The sequence below is a fragment of the Macadamia integrifolia genome, chromosome 12 (assembly GCF_013358625.1).
Source record: "Macadamia integrifolia cultivar HAES 741 chromosome 12, SCU_Mint_v3, whole genome shotgun sequence".
Lineage (NCBI taxonomy): Eukaryota > Viridiplantae > Streptophyta > Magnoliopsida > Proteales > Proteaceae > Macadamia > Macadamia integrifolia.
In genome coordinates this window covers 3,716,029-3,740,740 of record NC_056568.1, presented here as the reverse complement: position 1 = coordinate 3,740,740, position 24,712 = coordinate 3,716,029, and the positions used below count along the sequence as shown (strand labels likewise).

The 24,712-nt window shown below is 37.3% G+C and overlaps 2 protein-coding genes and 1 non-coding gene across 5 annotated transcripts; 1 reads left to right on the top strand and 2 right to left on the bottom strand.

The window, feature by feature from the left end:
* Positions 1 to 1,152: 1,152 nt before the first annotated feature.
* LOC122057532 (probable NOT transcription complex subunit VIP2) lies at positions 1,153 to 22,347 on the bottom strand. Of its 3 annotated transcripts, XM_042619657.1 has the most exons (15): positions 22,077 to 22,347; positions 19,825 to 19,935; positions 17,264 to 17,372; positions 16,675 to 16,853; positions 16,414 to 16,462; positions 16,081 to 16,299; positions 14,630 to 14,839; positions 14,439 to 14,540; positions 7,635 to 7,723; positions 7,216 to 7,404; positions 6,686 to 7,117; positions 6,545 to 6,597; positions 6,415 to 6,456; positions 1,455 to 1,599; positions 1,153 to 1,356 (listed from the first exon to the last, which is right to left on the bottom strand). In XM_042619657.1, the coding sequence occupies exons 2-15, from the start codon at positions 19,840 to 19,842 to the stop codon at positions 1,297 to 1,299; spliced, it is 1,896 nt and encodes a 631-aa protein (XP_042475591.1). In that variant the 5' UTR covers positions 19,843 to 19,935; positions 22,077 to 22,347; the 3' UTR covers positions 1,153 to 1,296. The 3 variants fall into 3 exon arrangements, with proteins under 3 accessions (XP_042475591.1, XP_042475590.1, XP_042475592.1); XM_042619656.1 differs by having other exon boundaries at positions 16,081 to 16,462; XM_042619658.1 differs by lacking the exon at positions 19,825 to 19,935 and having other exon boundaries at positions 16,081 to 16,462.
* Positions 1,606 to 6,408, bottom strand: LOC122057533 (transcription factor MYB102-like). Its single transcript, XM_042619660.1, has one exon. The coding sequence runs from the start codon at positions 3,002 to 3,004 to the stop codon at positions 2,153 to 2,155; it is 852 nt and encodes a 283-aa protein (XP_042475594.1). The 5' UTR covers positions 3,005 to 6,408; the 3' UTR covers positions 1,606 to 2,152.
* LOC122058497 lies at positions 17,264 to 17,344 on the top strand. Its single transcript, XR_006133795.1, has one exon. It is a non-coding gene; the product is annotated as a small nucleolar RNA snoR35 (small nucleolar RNA).
* Positions 22,348 to 24,712: the final 2,365 nt, after the last annotated feature.

The window sequence follows — 24,712 nt, the reverse complement described above, 5'->3', positions numbered from 1 at the left end:
TTATGGAGGAATCAAGAAAAAAGTTTTGGGTAAAGGAATCTAGGTAAATATAGGACTACGGGAGGGAAAAAAATCGTCTGCAATTCCGATCTCGTACAATTCCGTGCAATACCACCTTCAGGCGGTGACACGTGTATGGATACCAATACAATGGTCCAGATCTGATTTACATGCCTCTTCACTGATTTAATGTTTTATTAGTTGTACCAGATCTTGACCATTGTATTGGTATCAATACACGTGTCACCGCCTTAAGGTGGCATTGCACGGAATTGTACGAGATCGGAATTGCAGAGGATTTCAACCCCTACGGGAGTGATGGTAGTTTCCCCTTGAATTTTTCCTCCTATTTAGTCCTTGGTTCCCACGTATAGGGTTGGTATTCTACTATAGAAATGGTATTAAACTTAATTAGAAAATTTCTCATGTCAGATTACATAATTATTACTTTTCATTTAATCATAAAAAAAAAAAAAAAAACCCTTAATTTGTGAGTTGTTATGTTCTTCTGTCCTTGATGGAGGACTACCACTATCATATTATATCTGTTTCAGAAATCATATTACAATCAATTTCAAAGAAAAAGAACAATCTAGTGTTTAAAGGTAAGACTAGATTTTCTTTTGGAAGCTTCCTCTGTCCTTAATAGTATGTCAGAAGTCCTCTTAGATTAAGATCTAAACTTTTATCCCATTCTGTCGGTCAGTTTTGCTGATTTGATCCCTATTTCATACTAGCAAACTCAATCCCCTGGGGATTATGCAGTGCATCTATAAGTGTGATACAGAGCTGGGCTTTCAGTCTTCATTAAAAACAGCTTATAGCCTCTGTAGCAGCACCACCAACCTATCATTCTTATCCTGTTTTGAGTACCAATTTTATAGTCTAGTGTCTGGGTTGGGAGATTTCTTTACTGCCCGCTCTTTGCAACAAGACATTCATATACCAAAGCAAAAGTTGCAGATAGGTTTGCCGCAACGGTGACGCTCTGCATACTGTAATTTTTTGTAAATAATATTGTTTCTCTTTTTTGGTTTATAATTATATCCAATTTCAATTAGTTTAATATCAGATATCTTAGCATTTGAAGGCCAAAAAGTCGAGGACATTTAGATCAATGAGGCAGCCAAACTACAGCTAAAAGCAGCAAAATGAAGGAAACTAGTTATAATTGCCCAATGAAAGAAAAAACAATTAAATTACATGGCTGTTATGTGCCTAATGAGTGCCCTTTCTTCATATTTTTTTTTTGGGGGGGGTGGGGGGAGTCAAAACTTTACATGCGAAAATGTTCCGTTAATGTTGAGGTAGCAATGGTCTCTTCTCCAACAACTCATAATGGAGAACAAAGTTATCCTGCACCATAAACCTTCTTGTCAACAGAGCAGCTAACTTCAAACAATAAATTCCTAAATTTTGCATGAGAAGGCATGAGGGATGTGTTGGATCAAAACCTTGCGAACTGTTTCCCATGTGTTTGGATCAAAACATAGGTAGGATCCCCTCTCGTAAGTGTTTGTCTTAACAAGTGGCTCCATGTTGGTGATCCTTATGAACCATAGACGGTTTTCTTTGTGGTAGAACCACCCTCTATTATACCTGCAAAACAAAAAGTGGAGCATTTCCCCAAGTGATTGTTATTGCAGATAAATTAGATTAAGCTTTTATCATGGAAACAACCCAAAAGAAACCCAGAAATCGGATCAAACAGATCCAAGTACCAAAAAAATTAGCCACATCACTTTCCAGGTGGCAAAACTAGCTGGGCCCATTCAAAAAAGTGTTTGAACTTCCCCAACCACAAAAACTTTTAGCATAAATAAAATAAAGATAATTTACAGCGCCACCCCCTGAAGAATGTCACAATTATAAGAACATCCCCTTTATTTCACCAAATTATACTCAGACCCCTTACTGTCAGTCACAGTTAAAGAATATACCTTATATGCTGATGTCAACAACTATATTTTATTTTAAATACCAAAGTGCCCTTATTAAATTTGAAGTACCTAAAATACCCTTGTAAGAAGTTACTATTTCTTTCACCTAAATCTATCACCATTCGAAGACCTAATTTACCTTACCACTGGCGATCGTTCAGAGCAGCGGCAGTGGCATTGGCGACGGACAAATGATCACTGTTCTTTGATCATCATCTCTGGTTGTTTTCTTGTATGCTTGTGAAACCAGCAACCATGGCGGCAAGAAACCCAGACTTGTGATCACAGGAATGGCGAGGGTAACAGTTGCTCATAAGCTTTATAGTACCACCGCTGATTGTACTTTTTAGAATCTTTGGTAGAAAGTTATGATTGTTAATTTTGTCTCTGCATTCCATTTTACTTCTGAAATTCTGATTCCTTTGTTCCAAATGGGTTCTTTTTTCTTTGTTCTTTTGTAAAAAAAGCAGTTTTTTCTCACAGGAAATCTCTGTTCTTGTCTTCTCCCAGTAATTCGACATGGGAATATTCAAATTATCTGTCGAATTAGAAGAAAAAGCAACATTGTCTTGCCGGGCACAGCTGGTTAGGAAATCATGGCAAATTGAAGGGTACTGGTCCACATTGGTCTGCAAGAGATGGGTTTCATTCAGAATTGGGTTTTGGATTTGATTAGAATCGAAAGAAGGGAACTGGGTTTGAACTTGGGAGTCGCAGAGTTGGTTGTTTTCATGGAGATTTTGCAGAAGATGAAGGTCAGGGTTGTAGTTATTGTTGTAGGTTTGGGATGATAAGAGAGTAGTGGCAAGCCTTAGGAACTCAGGCTTGATGAGAGGTTGAATCCCAAGAAATCTAGACAAATTATTCAGTTGAGATTGGTGGTAGAGAGGTGAGCTAAGAAGAGAGGAGAGGTCGAGAAGATCAAGTCTAGGACTATGAGTTACAGGATCAATTCCCATTCTCAGAAGCCTTTTTCTAATGTGGGTGTTCCAGTGGTTCTTGATTTCATTATCAGCGTGTGGAAGCAGCGTCAATGAGTCGTTCCCTAATGGAGTGGCTTGCATCTGCACTTCCCACGGGTTTGATCCAACTGGGTAGGAAAGTCAAAGAGGATTGAATGGAAGCCAGGTGTTGTGAGGTCGTTGAAGATGCAGATTAATGGGAGTTGCAGCAGTAACAGGCCTGTGAGACTCCGTTTCGAAGATGGTTCAGAAATGGTGGCCGATCATGTCATAGTGACAGTGTCAATGGGGGGGTTCTCAAAGCCGGGTTGGGTCTTATTATTAACAAGCAAGGTAGCAGTCCACCATCTCTCTTTCCTTCTTTACTGCCGTTGCTCTTCACGGCTTGGAAATGAAGACGATGGAGATGGAGGGTATATGATCAGGGTCATGTGTTTTAGTCAAAAGGGTAAAATCATCATTTCAAATCCTCATTTAACAGTGACTTACGGTAAAGGGTCTTGAGTCTAATTTGGTGAAACAGAGGGGGTGTTCTTATAATTGTGGCATTCTCCAGGGGTGGCGCTGTAAATTACCCATAAAATAAAAACCAAATACCACTGCTGCTACATAGAGAGCCTTAATTTGCATTATATTATCAAAATACAAAGAACCCAGATGTAGTTGAAAGGCTCTAGAAAGATCACCAATAGCTCTGACAAAATACTACTGACACTGAGGTAGAGTCCAATTGCTTGGATGATATTCAAAAAGGAATCTCAAGACAAAAATGCAAGAGGGCTCCAATAAACTGTAGTACTGTATCTGGGAATCCAATGCTGCAAGGAGTTGAAGGAACCTTGGCAATGAACGCTAATCAGTCAATTTGACAGTAAGGTGGGAATGTCTCTAAGATTCCTTTACCCCCTATTTCTACCCCACCCACCTTCTTTATTTGGCAGGGGAGCGGATTACGAACTGCACTAAAGAGTTTAGTAAGAAATTTTTTATACTGGACCATGCATGGGGAGGAAAAAGAAGGCTGATATCTTCTTGTTACTGCAGAAAAATAACAATGATCGCCACGGTATTATAATTGCTTTACGGGACTTCCATGTGGCAGAATGGTCGGCCTCAACAGCCAGGGGAATTGCTGGGGACTACCATTGACTCAGAAACCAATGTGATTGAGCTGAAATATCAGGTGGAACGATTCTGAATATCTACACCTTTCAAGCTCAAGAGCCTATTTGCCGACAGAGAAATTTATGAAGAAATCTAATTAGAGAAGAGCTGGAGGAAGTTAGAGAGTAAATGATTACATGGATTTTTTTACTTTTTAAGTCTTACGACGCTGTGGGAAGGAGAGGATGGAGGGATGCACAGCAGAGTCTCTATTGTATCTTTACCATTCCATTGCCTCCATTACCATCATTATTGATGCAAATCTAAACCCAAGTTAGGAAAACTAGAGAATGATCTGCAAACACAGAATCTTCAGAAACAGAGAACTAGCTAAGCAAGTTCAGATTTAAGGATGTATGGGAAAAAACTAATATCTCGCAAAGGACTGGTCGGAATGACCTGAAACTGGTGTCTTTGGCAGACTACTTACAAGCAGAATTTCAAAGAAATCTGAGAAGAGGAAAGATGTGTGCAAGTCAATCCTTGTTCCACTATGAAAACAGAGCACAGAACTAGAACCCGGATTCAGTAACTCAACACAGAATTTAAGAAGGAATGTAAACAGGAACTGGAGTGCCAAATTTGAAGGATTTTGTAAGCAGTAATATAAGATATATAGAGAGAAGAAAAAGCAAGCGGTAAATCGATCAACAAGGGTACCACAGACTAGACGAGTTATAATAAGAAATGGATAAGAGAGACCACATACGGTCAGCAGGAATTAGTTCTACAGGAAGGAATAAAAGAGACAAATAATTGGCCAGTTCTGGAATACCAATCCTGTATGTGCAGCTGCACAACATCAACAGTTCAACACTCTTAAGAAACTCAAAATGCTTTGGTCAAAATCATGCTTAATTTAAGGGAGGGCATACACATATAGCCAACCCCGTTAAGTTGGGATAAGGCTTTGTTGTTGTATACACATATATAGCTTTTTAACATTCCTAAATCGACTTATAAAAGGAATCCTAATCACTCTCTCTCACTAATCATAATAAATAAATAAAAAATAAAAAAAAACTCAAATCTGGAGTCTATTCTAACTAACAAGAATCCTAATCTAACTCAAACCCATCTAACTTAACAAACTAAGACTCTTAGTCTCTTACTACTACTATTCCCGTGTGCAAACTTACTTCCCCCAAATATGGACTCATAGATTAGGTCCATTACCCCAAAAAAAAAAAACCCAACCTATATTAGAACTACCCATAGCTTATACTCAGTGGATTGGACTTACGCTTCCATAGTGGATCATATTGATATATCCACTCAAATGCAACTGCATGAAGGGGTGAAGAGAAAAATTCAACAGAATTGAGCCTTCCGCTGCTACATGGAAGGAATGTGGTTGAATAATCAATTTCCATTCCCACCAATCATAAGATTGGGCAAGATTTTCACTACAGTGGAGGTGGAAAGGTAGCCTAACATAACATAAGAGCTGTTAGTGACCACAATTCCATCACTCCCTAGAGGTAGGTGATAGGGGGCAGATCTAGGACATAATGATTTGAGAATGTGCTATTTGATAACAAAAACAGAAAAATGGCAGAAGCATTCAGTCATGGCAGAATGAGTAAACAGGAATTCCATCAAAAGCTGCAAGACTTGCAAAAGATTATGGCCTGGAGGGAGGGAAAATGGAAGCTATAAAAACAGGAGTTTTTTTTTTCTTTTTATTTTTTATTTATTTTATTATTTTTTTGGGGGGGGGGGGGGGAAGGGGTTGGGGGGAGAGAAATAAAATGTGAATTAGCAAATGCTGCAAGAAAAGGAAGAGGAAGCGAAAGTGAAAAAGGAAGTTATTAAAAAGTTTAGTATGATTATCCAGAGAGATTTTTTTATTTTTTTTTGGTTAAGCAGAGGACAGATTGGTTGAAGAACAAAATTGCAGCCTTGATGGTTAAAAGTGAGCAACAAGAATTCAGGTTTCTTCCATGCCTTAGCAAATGCAAGGGTTGATCATATTAGACACATTAAGGGTGGATAGATTTTCATTTACAGAGAAGCAGGGGGTAAGGGAGGCTAAAGAAATCACATGACAGTTTACAACTCTACAGACTGCAAGTTCACAAAAATAGACAGTCTCCTTGGATAAGCCTATCACAAGAGGGAGCAGAATATTTTGAGAGGATGAAATACAAATAAATAAATAAATAAATCGAAGCCTTGAATGGCAACCAAGGCTCCAGGCCTGCATGGTTTGATCATTGCCTTTTACAGCTCCCTATAAGGGCTTGGGCTAACTCAAGGAATAACATGTCATCCATTCAAAATGACTGGGCAAGGGATAATATAAAAGAAATACAGAACGGCAGAAAATTTTAGTTGTGAAAGCATACAGTTCATTAGCCGCATACAACTGTGCCTCATCTTTCGGCATGCTGCACAAACACACAAAAAGAGAAGTGTGGGTCATTTTAAGCATCAAACAAATCATAGAGAAAAATTAAGACATGTAAAATAGTTTACCTGTAAAAGACATAAAACAACGTTTCCAACTGGTATTTTGAAAAATACATTTGCTGCAACAATCAATCAAAGGTTGGAATGAAAAAGATGGATAGGAAGATCTAAAAGGAAACTCCAAATTAAGAGTCAAGGTCAGCTCACATGTAGCACAGGTGGTGGCTTGGAATAATAACATTCTGGTACACTGTACTCTGGCTCTCCCTTGGAGGGCTCATCGGACCATGGGGAACCAAAAGTTTTGTGAAGGTTATCCGTTGAGTTCAAATTTAGCCCAAGAGTCGTCAGATCGATTCCAAGTGCAAGAGACATCAGGACAGGATCACTCATCTTTATCACACTTAACAAACCAAGCAAACCAAATCGATCAGGAACAGCTTGTGGCACCTGCATTGACTTCATGCCCTGATCTCTAAACGATTGATTCACAGCTGACATTTGCTGCAGCCGAAACTGTGATTGATTTTGGTGTTGTTGATACTGTTGAATAAGCTGATCATATGAGCCTATACCAGATACTGAATTTGGAGAGTTCAAAGGTCTCAATCCAATTCCAGGTTGACCACCAGTTTGTACCTATTAAGGGGACCAAAAAATCCAAGGTGGATGTGTACAATATGAATCAAATGCCATAATAATTTCCACAAGATTCATTGATGGAATCCAATGATCACCTGCGAGTGATAGGCCGCATGGGAAGATGGGACCCAATGATCAGAGTTATGTAAATGGAGCATATCTTGACTGTTAGCAGGAGTAAAGGAAACCCCACTGCCACTGACTGATGGCGCATGTTGCTGCTGTTGTTGTGGACGATGAGACGAATATGTTCCCCCCAAGTTGAATCCAGCAGACCTGCCCATCTAAATTTTGAAGAAAGTAACAGCCACCACAGAATTTACTGTACATGAAGCAAGTGAGGCTAACCTCAAAAGGCAAAAGAGAGTCATACTTATATAATTCCTGAGAAGAGCCAACACAAAATTTATTTTTTGTTTTGAATTTTTATATTAAAAAAAAAAGTGCAACCCACTGCATGATATATTAAGAATGGACCGGGCACTAAATCTTGCACATAGAAGCCAATACTTACTGGGTAATGCTGAGATTGCATCATGGACACAACATTGTCATGAAGCTGTTCTTTCTGATGCAAATCCATAGCATAATCAGAATTTCCTCCTACACAGCAATGAAAAAGCAGAATTTAAGCAAAGAAATATGCAATCAGTTCCACAGCAGAAAAGATATGATCTTCAATATCAGTAACACACGAAGAGGATTTTTTTTCCCTTAACCCTTTCTTGCACCAGAGCATTATCTGATGATATCAAATGAGAATGTTATGGATTGCAATAGCTGTAACAGTAGATCATAAAGCAAACATGTCAATGTGTTGCACGATAGTTAAAAAACATAGCATGCTATAGAGCCCAGACACTTCTGCAAAACCTCTGTGTACATTCTTTCATCTGCATATTTGTGTCCAGGGAGTAGTCTTACTCCCCCCCCCCCCTCTTTCAACATATATGATTATTTCTTTTATTGTACATCATTGTTTATCCACCCAAACTTCAGATTTTGAAGCATGCCAAAAACGAAACGAGGACATTCTAAATGATGGGTTTATTATGCAAAGCCAGGGCCATCTTGCTACCAAATTTCAGATGTGGGGACCATGGATTTTGACACACAAGCCATCGCCATTTGAGTTCATTGACGCCAAAACCCCCAGTTTTATCGTTACAATATTCATTGAAATCTTCTTAACCTTCCATCACCCCACCCCCCCAAAAAAAAAATCTGACCAGAAGGGCATTCTGATAAATGAAGGAGCAAAATGGTCTAAGAAACCCACACAACTAACGTGAGACATGAGAATCAAAACTCTTCTGCTTGATGTTCATCACTTGGTCAACAAATCACATGCTTACATCTTATGAGTTGGAAGCTTTGATTGAAGCCAGGAAATACCATCAGAAGCCCCAAGGACAAATATGATACACAAACTGTTCTGATCATAAAATTTGTTATTTGCCCATAAAAATTAGAAAAAGTCCTAATGGCTGGATCTTCTCCATGATTAAGTATGTAAGATGATGCAGGAAAATGCATTAATGGGCTTATTTTAGTGAAATACGCCTTCGGTTGGGTTCTATACATATTGGGCCTTCGGCCCAAGATTTTTATTGTATTGGGATTGATGCAGATAAGTCACTTAATGGGTTTATTTTATTGCAAATAAGCCTTAGGTTGGGTTATCTATGTGTTGGGCCATTGATCCCATGGGTTTTCTCTGTAATGGGTCACTTTAATGGGCCTAAAATAAGGGTAGAAAATAGGAAAACGAGATTTAATTCATTAGTTTAGTTAGAATCCTGTTTTGAGTCTATTTTCATTGTTATTTCAGTTTTCTAGTCAGTTTAGGTTTCCCAATTAGTTAATGATTGGGTTAGGCCTTTCATTTTTAGTGTTTGAGTCAGTTTTGAGTCTTCTATATAAGTTTGTAAAGGGCTACAACATTGAACACGAATTTGATTGAATGAGAAAAAAAAAAAAAAAAGGCTTTGTGCTGGGAAACTGTGAGATGCATACTGTGAGAGACAGCTTGGTTGAGATGCCCATGGGAAGGGTGAAATGCTCGACCCAACCTATCCCCCACCCCCATTCTTCCTTTTATCCTCTTATTTTTGTTTTGTTCATACTATATGTCCATGAATCTGATTTTTACAAAATTTACTAAAGATCCTACCTACGATTGGATCACAAGTGATCCAATCTTACATTAATTGGTACCAGAGCCAGGTTAAACCAAAGATGGAGACGCATGATTTTCAACAAAAATTACTTCATACATGTTCCTTGGTTGGGCAAAGGAATTGACCATCTACTTTGACTCCTACAACCTAACAGAGACGCGATGACTTCGATATGCTTTCTCCCCAATGAGTGATTATGCTCGAATCAAATGGAGTCCATAAAAGGCAACTTCAAGCTCAAGGTCGTGAGCCTAGAACTTAGGAGGAGATGGAATACGAGTTGGCAGACATGTACCTATCAAAACATGAACGGGGAATATACTTCCCTCCACCAGACTTTCAAAAGCCACCCACAAGTCACAAGATTGCTATTGTCAATAAAGAGGTAGTCATTGATGTTCCTATCAGAGAAATTAATGTGGATGAAGTCAAAAGCAACATAGTCACAATTGTGGACAAGGAGATCGAACCCAAGGAGAATGGCGCTTCAACATCTGTGATGACTGTGAACAGCCAAAAGGAAGATCCTAAGGAGCTTGAGATTGAAATTGTGGATGTCAACAACACAGTGGCAGAAAGCGTACATGTGGACGATCCCATGGATATATTTCAGGTTGTTGAAGTTGAGCATGTGGAGTTTGTCATCCCATTAAAGTATCTTGAAGATCGAGCTTCTCACATTTTAGACTACAACCTTATCATCAAAGAACTACCTGAATTTTTCTATGGCTCGAAGAAAGACGTGTACCATGCTATAATCACCCTCACACTCTACAAAATTCAAGGACGAATTTTTTCTAAGAGAGGTGAATTGATACAAATAAATCACTTAATGGACTTATTTTATTGCAAATAAGCCTTGGGTTGGGTTATGTATGTGTTGGGCCTTTGATCCCATGGGCTTTCTTTGTATTGGGCCACTTCAATGGGCCTAAAATATGGGTAGAAAATAGAAAAACGAGATTTAATTCATTAGTTTAGTTAGAGTTCTATTTTGAGTCTATTTTCTTTGTTATTTCAGTTTGCTAGTCAGTTTAGGTTTCCCAATTAGTTAAAGATTGGGTTAGACCTTTCCTTTTTAATGTTCAAGTCAGTTTTAAGTCTCCTATATAAGTTTGTAAGAGGTTAAAACATTGAACACGAATTTTTTTGAATGAAAAAAAAAAAAAAAAAAAAGTTGTGCTGGGAAACTGTGAGATGCATGCTGTGAGAGATAGCTTGGGTGAGATGCCCATGGGTGAGGTGTCCTAGGGAAGAGTGAGATGCTCGACCCAACCTATCCCCTAACCCCATTCTTCCTTTTATTCTCTTATTTTTGTTTTTTTTCATACTATCTGTCCCTGAATCTGATTTTTATTGAATTTACTAAAGATCCTACTTGGGAATGGATCACAAGTGATCCAATCTTACATTAGGGATTACCTTGATGGCCCTAGAATGTGGGTAGATGCTTGGCATATGAGATTAGTCGAGTAAGATTAGTGTAGTACAAATTTGTGGGGGTCATTTGAGTTCTTTTCATGTTAGAAGTTAGCTAAGGAAAATCCTAGAATCATTAGGAAATTGGGTCAAGATTCCATTCTAATTCTATATTATATTTTGTCAAGTCCTAGTTGTAATAGGAGTGTCAAATACTAGTATGTTTTGGCTATTCCAAGGAGTAGTTTCAGTTCCAAACTAGTTTAAGAATGTTAGGAGTCACTTTTATGGATTTTACATATAAGCATACTAGGAACTAAAAACTAGGAAAGAAAGAGTTCACAATCTCGTGAATTACTTCAATTGAAAAAAAAAAAAAAAACAAATCATATGTAAGAACCAACAGCCTAACATTGGTGGATTCCTGCAACCTGGTCATAGTAGGTGGATTCCTGCAACCCTTCTTTCTCCTATACCTTCTATTTTCTTTTCTTATTCCATCCATTCCAGGTCAGTTTCTCTCTATTTCTGAAGTCTGTGAAATCCCTGCTTTCAGCTCATTTTCTAGTTCTATAACTCTCTCAATTCTGTGTAGTTTCATGTCAAATTTCACTAAGTAATACCTAGTAATATCCTCTCTTGAATTATGATCTGCGACTATGAAGATTAATCCCAAAGTCTCATCTCTGCACAACCTGCTCTGATTTTCCTAGTAGTACCAGGTATACCTTACACACCCTTTGATGTAGATAAGTCACTTGGGCTTATTTTATTGCAAATAAGCCTTGGGTTGTGTTATATATGTGTTGGGCCTTTGATCCCATGGGTTTTCTTTGAAATGGGCCTAAAAATATGGGTAGAAGATAGAAAAACGAGATTTAATTCATTAATTTAGTTAGCTGCTATTTAATTCAATAAAGGCCCATTAGGCCATTGGTCGGTTGTAAAGTCCTATATGGACTATTAGTTAGTCAATCCTACTCCATGTTGGAGTCATGAAGTCAAGTCCTAGTCTGATTTTGAATTCCTAGTTGTAGTAGGAGTGTCTAGTCCTATTAGGAAACTAGCTCCTAGTAGTAATTTGATTGCTATTCTATCCTCTATAAATAGAGGAGCCTATGTACTTATAATTTCATATTTGAATGAAAGAAAGTTTGCAACTAAATGCTTAGAGCAGCTAAGATAGCTGTGGGTGAGAAGCCCAGGCTGAGATAGCCACTTCCTTTATTCTCTTTCACACTTCTCAACCCCCCATCTGCTTTTTTTCTTCTTTTTTTATTTTATTTGTTGTAACATTCAAGAGGTATAATTCAGATTCTGATAAAAGTCTGCAGAAATCAGAACCGATCAGCAATCCTAGTGGGAATAGAGAGAGATTGACTTCCTCTCTCTCTTCTATACTCTGTTCAGCCAAGTCTTCAATCAGGGTATTCCAGGCCTCATAAGGGTCCCACGATCCTTACCTAGTCACTATTGGAAGCATTCAGCTGCTATTCTTGAAGGTTCTTCTTAGTTTTCTCTCTCCTAGGACAGAAAATCAAGAAAGTTTGTAACTTCACAATCAGCCATCAGAATCCTCTCAACTTTGGGGGTTTTTGTACCATCCCTAGGGACTATCTACGCCCAAGAGTGCAGCTCAATTGGACTCCTACAGACCTGGCCGCACCTCTCTGCCCCAGCTCTATAGCAGGGCTTTCTCTCTCCTATCGGGTTGGGTTTTGGGCTGGTTTTGCTCCTATATGGGTATTGTATCCTTGGGGGTTTATTTGATGATCTTATTTCTTTGTTTCCTAGTCCTATTTGTCTTGTTTGGGGTTGTAAACTGCGGAGTTAGTTACTAGTAATCTACTCCTGCATTACCCTTATTCTGATCTCACTATCTAAATTTCATGATGTCTTCCGTAGACCAGAGTAGGCCCTTATTCTTAAAACTCAGCGAAGTTGCAAGCCATTCTGATCTGAAGTGGTAAAATTTTCTTTTTAGTTATGTTAATTTTCTGTGTTGGAGATCGTGTGATTGTGAGTCTCTTCCTAGTTCTCTAGTTTGGGACTAGGTCTGCATTATTTACTATTTAGTATCAGAGCCAAAGGTTTTGAACTTTAGCCAAATATGTCTTCTCATGTCTTTTGTACTCGCCTTCAATTACCCAATTGCAAAACTGCTATTTTACATGTGGATGAAAGACGCGATGTTAATGATGTGTCACAAACTATGGTAGACACGCGTACTGAATGATGGCTTTTTCATTGCAATCAAAGGAGAATCCTAATTAACGTTTGCATTCCTTCTTCATATTATGATCGTGCAGTAGCAAGTTCCCTTCCCTTTTGTAGGCATATCGTAAGGATCAAAGACAGAGCAATCTAAACCACCCTGGAATCACTTCGTCATGAGTCATGAAATGGCAATACATGGTGACTAGTAAATCAGATAAATGTTTATGTTTGCATCACCCTTTAGTTTTTTCTTGGAAAATAAACGAAGTTAGCTTCATACTATTTTATGTTTGTAGCATTCCGGCTGTTTCAGTACTCCTCTTTTCTCTATTTTTCCCCCCTAATAAAATTGTCATTTGTCCTAGGAGGAGGGAAAATTGTAGTAGTTAGAAGTTGCTAAATGGCACTCACTAGGTCACAGAATCAATCAAGCCAACCATTTGATTCAACTGATTCTTAAACAATAAGAATCAACATAAACTGATTCCTTAGAGACAGACCAAAGTCAATTTCTTGGTCAACAAACTATAAGAAGACTAGCAATTGGAAAAAAATAAAGCAATAGAAAATTCTGGACAAGGGAGGCCTGACTTACAGGACCACTGCCCATGTTCGCATGGTGACATGGTCGAAATACTGACGAGCAACGTGAGATTCACATCGCAGCAACCAGTAACATCATATAGCACTGAGCAAGCATCCATTCCCAAATCCCAACACTTCAGAAATTAAAGAACAAAGTATACGAAATGTTTTTCCTCAAAAAGAAGATCCTCATGCGACATTGAGTGGAAGGATAGGATCATTTGGCTAACAATTCACAACTGATAGTCAAGGCTACAAACCATTTTATACAAACCACGAATTAGCACCCTCTATAACAATACAATTCCTCTGGTAGCAGCAGAGTTACTGATTTCCCTTAGTTATATCATTTTTATAGATGGGTTAAAGGTCCTCACCCCCACGCCTTACTTCTATGTAGATTTACATAGACTGTATAACAGTGAGATTTTACCATGAAAGTGAATGGCTAGTAGACTCTTGTTTCCTTACCTTTCAAATACAGCTGGACCAAGTTAAGATCCCAAAGATATGATAATACAAAAGGTGTTCAATATCTTCAACAAGTTATAGACAGAATTTGTCTTGGGACAAGATATTTTTGTTTGACAACCATCTAAACTCGCCTTAGGGTTACAATTAAATATTTTGCCCCCCAAGTAGAAAAAATTATTTTCCAATCCGAGTTCTACCAAAATAAAAAATAACTTAGACTAGGAACCTGAACACCTCCATGGAAATTATTTTGCAGCAAAGATTGATCCTAACCTACAATAGATTAAGCATCCATAACCAAACAATACTAACATTTCTACTATTGCAAAGGTCAGCTACTGATTTCACCAGGCAAATATAAAATTGAGAAAAACCAAATTATAGGAATAAGCATAGCATGTAACTTGAGCACTATTGCAGCTTCTCAGAGAATAATTTAGCACCGTTGAATCCAGGTAAAGCTGGGAAATCTTCATTTTGGATGCTGAATTCTTGGTTCTGTTGGACGACAGGACTTACACCAACATTTTGCTTCCGTATAGAACCTGCAAATTTATGAAACAAATATTATCCCTGTGGCAAGAAATAAGCACCTAAGCAAGAAGTCAGTAATAGCAAGGGAACATTTCATTACCCAATTGTCCTTGTGGCCCTCCAGCAGAACTAGGGCGCCCAGTCAACTGTGGGAAATCATTCATGTCAAAAGGAGAACTGTCATTGGAGTTCACATCATTAAACATTCCCATTGAGCTTAAATTATTCCCTGTTTGAACTTGGCTTTGAGGTAGCGGGCCTCCAGCTGTAGGATATGAATTTCCAAGCATCGAAATCATCTGCAGTGATGCTGAATGCAGTAAATGTTATTTTCATAGTAGAAATCAGCTGGCAAATCAATAGAAACAAATAATCTTCAATTTTGGAGAAGTACAATCTTTCAAGTGCACTACTTCAATAAAATAGATAGTAGGAAAACAAAATCTACCTACAAGGATCATAAAGAAACATAATACGAGAAGATTTTTCTTACACATGGTAACCTAAGAGAGCTTTTCAAATCAGATTCACGATGAACTGACTACTAGAAACAGAACTAATAAATATAAGCGCTCACTTAACAAAATGAGAAAACTTATCTTAAAGACAGCATCCCTACATAACATTGAGAGACGAAAATTGGAGGAAAAAAGTCTACAAAGGGAAAAATAATTAACTCAAACCACATTTATCTCATATAGTCATATGACACCACAAACAGTGAGTCGTAGAACAAAATGGCACACCAAACAAGTGAGTTTTCCTTATCTGTAGTACTGAGAAAAGTGGGCAAAGAATACTTCTACTCTTGCCTGTTTGTATATGTCATGCCATATAAGCAAGTCAATGGTAAGTTCTCCTAAGGGCAACACATACATATGAACTTATATTTAAATTTATTATAATACAGTTTAGTAAAGCGGGTTAGGGTGGCATACATTATGACCCTGCAGTGTTGGGAGCCTCATGCGCTGGGTACACCCAATAATACATTTTAGTAAAGCTAGTTAAAGAAAAATCTAAACAATTTTGCACAGAACAAAAACATCACACGAGAAGTAAAAACATGGCATCCTACAAAGACATGTCGAGAGAGATTACACGAGATGCGACAGCTACATCCAAACAAGTGCTAACAATGTCCACATGAGGGTCCAACACATACCTATGTGCAAATTACGAAATCTACAAAGGAAAAGTTTTTTAGCCTCCTGTAAATAATATCATTAAAATAGTTTAATCATGTGAAGGGGAAACTCTTCAAACTTAACCATGATCATTTTGAAAAGAATTACTGCACATAAAATCCAGTTAGCCAGAGAAATCATGATAGCCAGGTCATTCATAAGTCGTAACCATTCTTTAAGGTAATGTGGCAGAAAAAGGAACAAAAATGAAAGGAAAAGCAGCAAATAGTGTCTGTACATCTAAATTGGAAAAAAAAAAACTCAATGATGCATTGATGGCGTTATTCAAAATGAAACCACCCAAAAAAACAGAAAAGAAGAAGAAGAAATCAACGATGGCCTTTGATAAGGCTAAAGCCACTACCTGGTTGAAGCACACCACTCATTAATCTGTTAGGTCCTTGCACTCCCAGACTCCCAGATCCACTGTTAGCAGTCATGTTTAGGCGTGAAGCAAGACCAGGGACCGACAATCCTCCACTTGAGCTTATGCTCCTTCCGATGTTGCCCCCACCAACAATGTTACCCATTGAGCTTGTTATTCGCGGACTCGCATTTCCCAAAATTGGAGAGACTCCCAATCCTGGAACATCAATTTGGTTATCAAATGCAGCAGAGGTTAGGAGAATCCCAGGAATAGAACCACCAACTCCATTCATGCTACTTCTTAATACAGGATTTAATACAATATGTGTACCTCCTCTATTTGCGACCCCTGAATGTCCATGTGAGTTGCCATGGGATATCTGCATCAAAAGGGCATACAGCCAAAGTTCACAACTAAAGGGAAAAGAAAACTAAAAAACTTACCCAGCAAAAACAACTAAGTCTTATCCCAACTATATGGGTTGGGTACAAGAATCCTATCCCAACAGAATTATTTATAATACTGCAACCAATTTGAAGAAATCTCATGCATATTGTAGGCTTGTAGCATGCAAAATGTCAGTATCAGTACCTGTGAAAGAGCAACAGGAATATTGTTCGATGCAAATCGTCCACTAGATAGGCTTCCCATTGGTTGCTGAATGCCACTTGAAGGGACACCACTCAGTGTTGAATTTCTAGATCCTAGTGTGCCTGGCATGTTGGGCACATTGAAACTCCCATGAACGTTATGCAACCCTTGTAAGGTTCCTATCAACAAGAACAACTGAATTTATTTACGGCTCCGTTTGTTGCAATGGAAATTTAAAGGGAAGGGAAGTGAATTTTTATACTTAAAAAAGAAACATATGTAATCATTACCCATGTGACTTTCACATTAACTTCAAATCATTCCATATTTAGCTACAAAATTTCACTTTACTTTGCATCCAAAACCCTCTGCTATAATATGTAAAATAAAAATTACATATAAAATATATCATTACTAAATATGGTTAGAAAAATTAAGTAGCTTATACAATCATATGGGGTAATGATTATAAAAATTTCTTTTTAAGTATGAAAACTTCACTTCCCTTCCCTTTAAAATCCCTTACAACCAAACATAGCCTACGGTATATATAAGCAATATAATTAAAAGATCCAGCAAAGGTACAAACCAGCATGATGATAAACAGGGGATGTGGCTGCAGACTGGGTAGAAAACGATGTCACAAAGGATCTACCTGTTGTGTCTGGGAGATTTGAAGAAGACCCATTCAGAGCTGACTGCAACCATAAGTGCAATGCGCTTTAGAGGAATAAATAAAAAATGAACTAAGAAGATGCATGATAATCCAAATCCCTAATGGAGAGAGTAGTAGTAATAGAAGAATGCAGCAACAATGTTAATAAAGCATTTATCTCAGACATGCACATTGCACTTGTCACTACTTCACTTAGGCACACACCTTTCTGCACCGTTAGCACCTTCTGTACATCTGTGTGCTTCTTCAGCTTGCAATCACAACATTATAGAAGAGCCTAGTGTTTCTATTCTGTAAGAACAATACAAGGGAAAGACGAATACTCCATGAATTTGCTTTTCTGATGTTCAGAGGCCTGCCTTTCCACCTCTGAACACAGATGATAAACTAGGATGACAGAGACAAACACACTAGGTTGCAAAGAACTCTTAACAACATAACACCAAATGCACCTGTAATAGGGACCATCACCACACATTGGGCACAGACTCCTATTTGTCACAGGAACAGCATGCATTTCGAATGTCCCAACCTCTTCAAATGAGTTGTATCAATAGTCAGATTTTTTTTTTTTTTATATTTGTCCAAAAGAAGATCTGTAGCTTACTGGGGAATCTTCAATTTGCGAATCATATTAAATAGGTTTCTCTTGTCTCCATCAGCATGTTGAACATGGATTTTATCGAATAGACTCCCTAAGTCTCCAGTTAGATTCTCTAAGGAGGTTAGACTCCATAAATGAAGATTTTAGCACCACCACAAGGGTCAGAATAAATTGCCCAATCGTTAGAATTACAATGGAAGCCCTCAGCAAGTCATATAAATGCTACATAAGCATCTTTAAAATTAGCCTAGGTAAAGAGATCTGGGAACATTGCTTGATGTTTGCTACAAACACCAAAGATTGGAATGTCACTCCATAGCTCTAGCCTACTGACCCTTGTCCTCCCTTAAAACTGTTTAAAACCCATCAAAATGCCCTCCACATGCTACATACAAAACACCCACCCACCCACCCCTCCCCAACCCCATCCCCTGCCAAAAAAAAATATTAATAATAAAGGATTAAAAACTAACAATCAAAATTGAAAATTTAAGGAACTAAGCTTAATTCTACAACTCTATCTTCAAATAATAATTAAATCTTACTACTATTTTTCTAATAAATTAAATTCCAGTTACAACTCCAATCTTCTAATATATAAAATAATAATAATAATAATAACATAAAGTAGTAATAGGACCCAAACAACTTGAGGTGGGTCTCGGAATGGGAGAAGAACCCATAAGATTTTCCTTATGTGACTGTTAATATGGAATAATGAAGTTGACACATTTGGAAGTCACATACAACTCTGGCATTCACCCAGTCAACATGTCTACATCAAGTAATAAAAGAAATTATATAAATAATAGTACCATATATGAATAATTAAACAACTACATTAAATTATTTAACCACCATAATGAAGGGAAAAGAGATCATTAAGATTTGTGATGGCTAAGGATCATCTTACCTTATGTCCTAAAGAAAACACCCACTGACTCATAAAATGGGACCCAGTGAGCTAATATGTATGGCAATGGCTGTAGATAAAGTGGAGTGGTGTAACATGGATCTTGCAGTTGAGCATATCATGAATTGATTATTCATAGTAGGTGTAGTAATGGAGTTGTGTCCAATGATGCTTGGGTCATCAGTCCAGTAATCATGTCAAAATATCCAACCATAATACAACCTGTTAGTAAATGAGTCATGTTTGGTCCCCCACCCACCCACCCCAACGAAGCTTATGATGTCAGCGTCGTGTTAGTTCCATGCCGACGTTATGTACCTAGTACTGTTAAATTCATAACAGACGGTCTTATGTTGTGTTAGTTTTCTGTTAATGATCCACATCACATCAAAGCTGATTTATGTAATATGAACTGCTGTATGTAATTGAATTCAATAGCTCGTTATAAATGACAATAAAGGCTTCAAACCTAGTGCATTGAGAGCATAAATCAAAGCACCGAGTTACACACATCATAAATTTCTTGTCTTTTTTAGTTTCTATCATCAAACAGTTCTCATGTCAAGAGAGTAGCGAGGGTTACACACCCTCAACCCTTTGTCTGGCTGTATTTTTTGTTTTCAATTTCCTCAACACTAACTCTCCAACTTTGTGTCTTGTTCACATCAGCTAGGCAAGTTATGTAGGAAATAGCCACCTATTGTTCATTGTCTCTAGCAAGGATGAGTAAACATAAACACCAAATTGATAACCACACACACACACACACACAGAGCATCGGCATGAAGAAATAATAATAATCGCACATAAAGCAATGAAGGTAGGCCTACATGAATCCATTAAAATTATCCATTCAAAAGCGTGCAGCAGCCTTAGAAGTTACAACCCAACCAGCACATGCACACTATTTCCTATACCATATAATATTTAAGGAATAGTACAAAGAAGGAAATGTACATTAAGTAGCCCAGACATTGTAGAGATATCAAAAAGATCTGCAGAAAACCATTCTTGTCCTGAATGTGGCTTGACAAGGGAGTTTTCTTTCCTGCTGAACTGCAATCTACTCTGAAAAGCCATCCATGACAATAAGACATGAGTTTTCAAAAATTCTAAATTCAGATAGCATCTCTCACCTAAAATAGGACATCAGCAACCAAGGAATGAAACATTTGAGAAGAGTGCTGAAAGTTAATAGAATTGTAGTTTCACATCCAACACCCACCCCCCACATCAAACAATTTAACAGGGCATATATAACATGTGAAAATTAAGAAAGCTCAAACATTAAGCATTTATAATGCCTATTATTTGCAGTCTACTGCTTTCATTTCTTTGAGGTTTCCCCCTAGTGTATAGGAAAAGAATATCATTGGTAGTAACCAAAACATGCAATGTGCAGAACTGCAGGAACAATATAATAAACAGAAAATCAGTAGGGACAGCAACAAGGTGGGTCAAACAACTCAAACCTGAGACCATCCTTGTTCCACCTCTAATAGGTACAGGGTTGGCTTAGACTTTTAGTATTGAACAGGCTCCCCACAGCTAATCTGAACTCTGCTACACGGTCAGGAAGGGAAGTAGTAGATCTACCGTTCAACGTGAACAAAATGTTTAATATGAAAGCAATGTTTGAAATCCACAATGCAATCAAGCGACGAAAACCACAGGTTCTTGGCACCCTTCATATATAAAGGTAAGTTTCTTCACCCATCATCTTTCTCATTAAATGAAAGATCACCATGGGCCAGACCAATCTCCGAGAAGAAAGTCGTTACTCCCGACCCATCGCCTCCAACCAAAAACCTCTAAAAGCCAACAAAGCTCTCATGCTGAAGATCCCTTAGCTAAGGTTAAACTCTCAGTTCAAACTTGGGTTTTGAAACTGGTTTAAAACTGAAAATTTCATCAAATTTTTAATGGAGTTTAATGTCCAACATAATTTAAAGGGAGAATTTTTTGAAAAACTCTTAATCCTCATTAATTTTTTCTCTTTCTTTCTCTATTTCTCTCCATGACCCTATCTTTTCCCTTTTCCTTTCTATTTCTCTGAATTCTCTTCTTTTACAATTTCTATACTAAATTATTTGAAGTCCTAGTTTTACAGATTTTGGACTCAAACCCCAAATGAAGCATCAGAGTTCCAAGATCACCAGCAGTTTTTTAAACCTTGCTACTAGAACGGATCACTCCTAGCCAAATCCCTGTCTTCCCACTACTCACGACTGTTCTTTGCCATGCCATTTACCTTTATATCCCATATACCAACCTCTCAACCATAGACAGAAAAATAGCCATGGATAATCATCTAGTTCCAATCCCAACATTTTACTTTATATTCCATTTTCAATTTTTCTTTCGTAAAACGGAGAAAGTGATGCAGAAGACGTGAAGCCCATATCTCTGTCCATAAGGACCACAGGGTGTGTAACAAAACATGACATATGACCTTCCAAAGGACCCTCAGAAGTCACAAGCATTCGTCTTAATTTTTGAGATTCACCATTTTCCATCTAGACTTTTCATAACTATCACAACAACATAGGACTATCATTTCACTGGAATTACAGAAGAACCTCCAACATCCAACCCACAGAAAGGTTCTCCTGTTGTAACAAGAATATAGAGCATGTCTAATCACATAGTTCTTGAATGGAGCATAAGCTGCAAAGCATACAGACCAGATAAACTTCCCACTTAGAAATTTTCCTTTCCCCAGGACAACAAAGCCTTAGACGTACACCATATGTCAGACACGGCTACAGCTTTTCCCCCTGATTACCTCTTCTAGCCAGAGGATACAACATAAATAAATCATCAATTGAAGCCAACAGAACAGAAACTACCCGGTTCCTAATTTTGTTAATCGGATTTAGTTGGTAAAACTTAAATTTGAAAAAAAAAAAAAAAAGGGACGGCGAGAACTGACAGATAGCATATCGTGAACTGTTCTGTTCAATTTCAAGACCCTTATCAGTAGCTAAAAACATCATAGTCTTAAAAAGAACCATCAGAAATCTGAAATAATCCCTTTAAAGGACAGAAAACTAAACTGAATCTTTCCAATCAAGTCGGTTTAGCATAAGGAGACAAATCAAGAGTTCCAAAGATGAATTAACAAAACAATACAACTATGATTCTGATCTAAACTTGCTACAAACGTATGTAAAAGAAATTTTTCATTAGGTATCTCATTGTATACTCACTGATAGTAGACGACTACAAGTCCACAAAAACCCTTTCGACGAAGAACAAAACAGTCCCTGAAATCTTTGGTGGAAGACACTATAATTTCTACAATCCCTAACAGAACACCAATTAAAATTGCAACGGCAATCGGAAAGGAAGAGGGGGGGTTGAATGATTAACGATTAGTCGATCGTAACAGCGGGGTCAACTGCTGAGAATGGAGACAACGATGAAAATGTTCGGAGAGGATAGAAGTCACCAGGCTGGCAGATCAGCGCTAGATATGGGCTTCGGCATTTTTTAAGTAAAAAAAAAAAAAAATATATATATATATATATATAAAAAAAAAGGGGAAAAATTACATGACTACTCATTTCTGGTTTCACTTTACAAAATTACTCACTAAAAGTTTCGGTTAACAAAAATACCCAAAATTAGGTTTCCCTTTATAAAATTACCGACTTAAAGTTTAAGTTAACAAAAATACCCAAAATTGAGTTTGGGTTTATAAAACTACCCACTCAAAGTTTTAATAATAAAAAAAAATAGAAAAAATTACTTGATTACCCACTTACGGGTTTCCCTTTACAAAATTACCCACTAGAAGTTTCAGTTAACAAAAATACTCAGAATTAGGTTTTCCTTTACAAAATTACCCACTTAAAGTTTAAGTTAACAAAAATACCCAAAATTGAGTTTGGGTTTACAAAACTACCCACTCAAAGTTTCAGTAATAAAAAAAAACATGATTATATGTGAAAGATGAAGACTCACTATTTTGGGTAGTTTTGTAAACTCAAACCTGATTTTGGGTATTTTTGTTAACTGAAACTTTGGGTGGGTAGTTTTGTAAACCCAAACCCAATTTTGGTTATTTTTGTTAACCAAAACTTTTTGTGGGTAATTTTGTAAAAAGAAATCTAAAAGTGGGTAATCATGTAATTTTTCCAAAAAAAATACATGATATATATGTGGATGATGAACAATCACTATTTTTGGTAGTTTTGTAAAACCAAACCTGATTTTGGATATTTTTGTTAACTGAAACTTTTGGTGGGTAATTTTGTAAACCCAAACTTAATTTTAGGTATTTTTGTTTTTGTGGGTAATTTTGTAAAGGAAAACCCAAAACTGGGTAATCATGTAATTTTTCCAAAAAACAATGAATGTTACCTGATCGAGTGGCTCCTGTACATAGTTATAAGGAAACTGCACTGTTGAGTCCCCCACAGCCCACGGGTAACACTCCCCTTAGTATTTTTAAGATGAAAAAAGAAAAAAACCTACAAAGCAACGTGGCCCCTATACCACACGTAGTGTGGATTAAGGGCGTCAATTCTAAGGTCGCACTAATAGGTCTGATCAAACCCAAATGTTTATGGCCTGGGCTATATTGGCTAAATACACATTTATAAATAGGTAGTATATGGTGCAACCACCTAGCCCGACTAGCACAACACATTTATGAGCTTGACCTTAATCGACTTCTTGAATCCCGACTTAGCCCGATCCCTTTAATACTACTTGAAAATATTAAAGGGTACTGAAAATTGCTATTAAAAAAAAAAAAAAAAAAGACTACTTGAAAATTTTCATTTTGCCACCAATAAAATTGAAGAGTAAAGCAAAAGTCTAAGTGGGTCTTTGCCAATTTTCAAGATGAAGAAGTGCCTTTAACAATAGAAAATTAAATTTATATAATTGTAGTGGTGAATTAATATTAGGTTTGCACGATATGTTTTGAGGTAGAATTGTACTTTCACCCACCAAAAAAAAAAGAAAGAAAAAAGAACTGTGCTTTCAATGGAATAAGCTTGTAAGCTTGAGTACTTCGACTATTGCATGCAAGTTAAGAAAGCTCGTTTAAACCCTGTTTAATGCTCGTTTTAGGATAAACAAGATGTAGCCTGACTAAGACCCGTTTATGACAGCCTTATTATAGCTCGAGATCGACTGGCCCGATTATAAACCATACCATGTAATGGGCGTTCATGGTGCAACCCTAGAAATATGGCCAAGCTCGACTAGGCCCGACCACTGTTAGTTAAAACGGGAACGACAAAAAAACGAAAATGTACAGTACGGGTTTTAAACAGATAAAAACGATGAACGGTACGGTCAAAAAACTGTCAAAAAAATAGGGAACGAAAAACGGACGTAAACGAACGGTACGAGTATTAAACGTGTAAATTTCAAAAAAACGAAACCAAAAAAACGGTAATATACTCATGCAATTTGATAAATTATTACTTGTATACATGCATCTAATATTCCAAAAGCTCTAGGAGTCCCAAGATAAAATAGCCCAATGGGCTGCAAGAAAATGAAATGTTGCTAGCTTTAGCTTTATCCTTACTCAATGGGCTATAAAAAATATGAGATTTTTTTCCTATAGATAGTATGGAAGTTGAAAACAAAAAACCAAGTACCATATTGTCTTCACTCTTCACTTTTACTAATAGGTTTTTTTTTTTTTTTTTTTTTTTTAATAAAATTCCTATTTTACCCTTAAAAAACGGATACGCGTTTAAAACGGCCGTTTAAAACGCATTTAAAATGGATTCTTTTGCCGTTTCTGTTTTTTTCCGGATTGTATAATAGCATACGGGAAAACGTGTTTTAAACGGCAAAAAAAGGGGAACGCGTTTTAACT

Coding starts and splice junctions, on each gene's coding strand:
- LOC122057533 (XM_042619660.1), bottom strand. CDS start 3,004: ATGCAAGCCACTCCATTAGGGAACGACTCATTGACGCTGCTTCCACAC.
- LOC122057532 (XM_042619656.1), bottom strand. Junction 14,840..16,080: donor GAGTGGTGTGCTTCAACCAG/GTAGTGGCTTTA, acceptor TACTGCATTCAG/CATCACTGCAGATGATTTCG. Junction 7,724..14,438: donor AGCTTTACCTGGATTCAACG/GTGCTAAATTAT, acceptor ATTGCTGTGTAG/GAGGAAATTCTGATTATGCT.